The sequence below is a fragment of the Chondrus crispus genome, genomic scaffold (genome assembly GCF_000350225.1).
Source record: "Chondrus crispus Stackhouse genomic scaffold, scaffold_121, whole genome shotgun sequence".
NCBI lineage: Eukaryota > Rhodophyta > Florideophyceae > Gigartinales > Gigartinaceae > Chondrus > Chondrus crispus.
The window spans coordinates 173,113-174,786 of NW_005178985.1; the positions used below are offsets into that span (position 1 = coordinate 173,113).

Consider the following 1,674-nt stretch of genomic DNA (forward strand, 5'->3'; position numbering starts at 1 on the left):
ACTCAACACGGGGAAACTTACCAGGTCCGGACATAGTGAGGATTGACAGATTGAGAGCTCTTTCTTGATTCTATGGTTGGTGGTGCATGGCCGTTCTTAGTTGGTGGAGTGATCTGTCTGGTTAATTCCGTTAACGAGCGAGACCTGGGCGTGCTAGCTAGGCGCCAGTACCGTTTTTTGGTACTGAGGCTTGCGTTCGTAGGGGGCGTGGACGTGACGAAGCGCGAGGATGCAGAGTCTGCACTGCAGACCGACCGGTGACGCGCGGCTACAGTAAGCATTCCACCCCAGCGGTGTTCCACACGGGGCTCCCCCCTCGCCACGGGGGCTCGCAACGAGGCGTGCGGGCGCGGCAGGGGCGGGGCGGCCGGCGGGGGAGACGTGGCGCGCACGGACTGTGTGTGGTTGACTGTTTGTGGTTGGCTGTGTGTGGTTGCGGCGGGGTTGCGTGCGCGCGGGCAGACAAGCTCGGAGTTTGATAGGAGGCGAGTTGGAATCCTATCGCATGCGGTGACCTGCGGTGATGCGGGGGGGAACCTTTAAACTTTCTACGTTTTTCGATCTGCCTGTCGACGCGCTGCGGCGTGCGCGCCAGCAATGCGGGGCGCGGCGGGGTCTTAGCTCTGTTGTAAATAAAGATGTAAGGGAGAACCCGCAGGCGCGGGGGGTTCCCCTTCCCGCCAGGGGCGGGCGTGCGCGCGGGAGGGCAGGAAGGACCCTTTGGGTGTCAAGGCTCTGTACTGTAACCTGACGGCAAGCGCCGCGCGCTGCGGCGGCCGCGGTCGCGAGACTCGCGCCGCGTGGCGGCAGGGCGCGCGGGCGCACTCGACGAGGCGGGCAGGGCTAGATATACGCTGGTCAACATTGCCGGAATTCCAGGAAATTGGGCAATTTGGAACGTGGTTTTTGGGCGCGACAAGCAGGTTTTCAGGGAGTTGGAATAGTACACGTGTAAAATTGGTGCAAAAGCTTTTGCACATTGTGTGCCATAGAGACCTTTGAACTTGAAAGTTTCAAGCTGTGTTCCAAATTACCCTTTTTTCCAAATTACCCTTTTTTCCAAATTCCCGGAAGGGTAGATACCCTTCGAAGGGTACTGTGCGCCGCTTGTCTTCCTGCTTGTTTCCTTCCTGCTTGTTTCGTCCCCCTTCAGCCTTTGGCTTGCACGGTGCCGCGCCTCTGTAATGTCGCGCCGCACTGCGCCACTGTTACAGAACTGTAAACTTGTCTACTGTAGTGTACACGTGCGATGGCGATCCGCCCCCGCGTCCCGTTCCACCGTGCGCCGTGCCGCGGCGTGGAACGCGCTCCCGGAGCACGCGCTCCCGGAACACGCGCTCCCGGAACGTGCCCCTGTGGCACAGCACCAAGGGTACAGTATTCCCGCAGCTTTCACAGTCGGCCCCCACTGCCACGGTAAACTTGTACAGTACCGTTTACCTTGAAGGTACCGTTGGGTGCCAATCCAGATTGGCACCAATCGCCCTGCAGCGCGGGCGCCCTTCGCCGCGCGCAGCAAAAAGCCCCAACAACGCCCTAGAGCCCGCCTCGCCGTGCGGTCTTCGCGGGCGAGCCCAACCCGGCGACCATCTCTCGCAAGGCAGTCGCGCGCGGGGGGGGGTGTCCTTCTCCTGCTCCGCTCGCAGCCGCGGCCTCGCACCACGTTGGCGGATA

The 1,674-nt window shown here is 61.4% G+C and overlaps 1 protein-coding gene across 1 annotated transcript; it reads left to right on the plus strand.

Annotated features, from left to right (window-relative positions):
- Positions 1 to 72: 72 nt before the first annotated feature.
- Positions 73 to 261, plus strand: CHC_T00002015001 (hypothetical protein). The gene has a single exon (XM_005712914.1). It carries the CDS (start codon positions 73 to 75, stop codon positions 259 to 261), a length of 189 nt encoding a protein of 62 aa, XP_005712971.1.
- Positions 262 to 1,674: the final 1,413 nt, after the last annotated feature.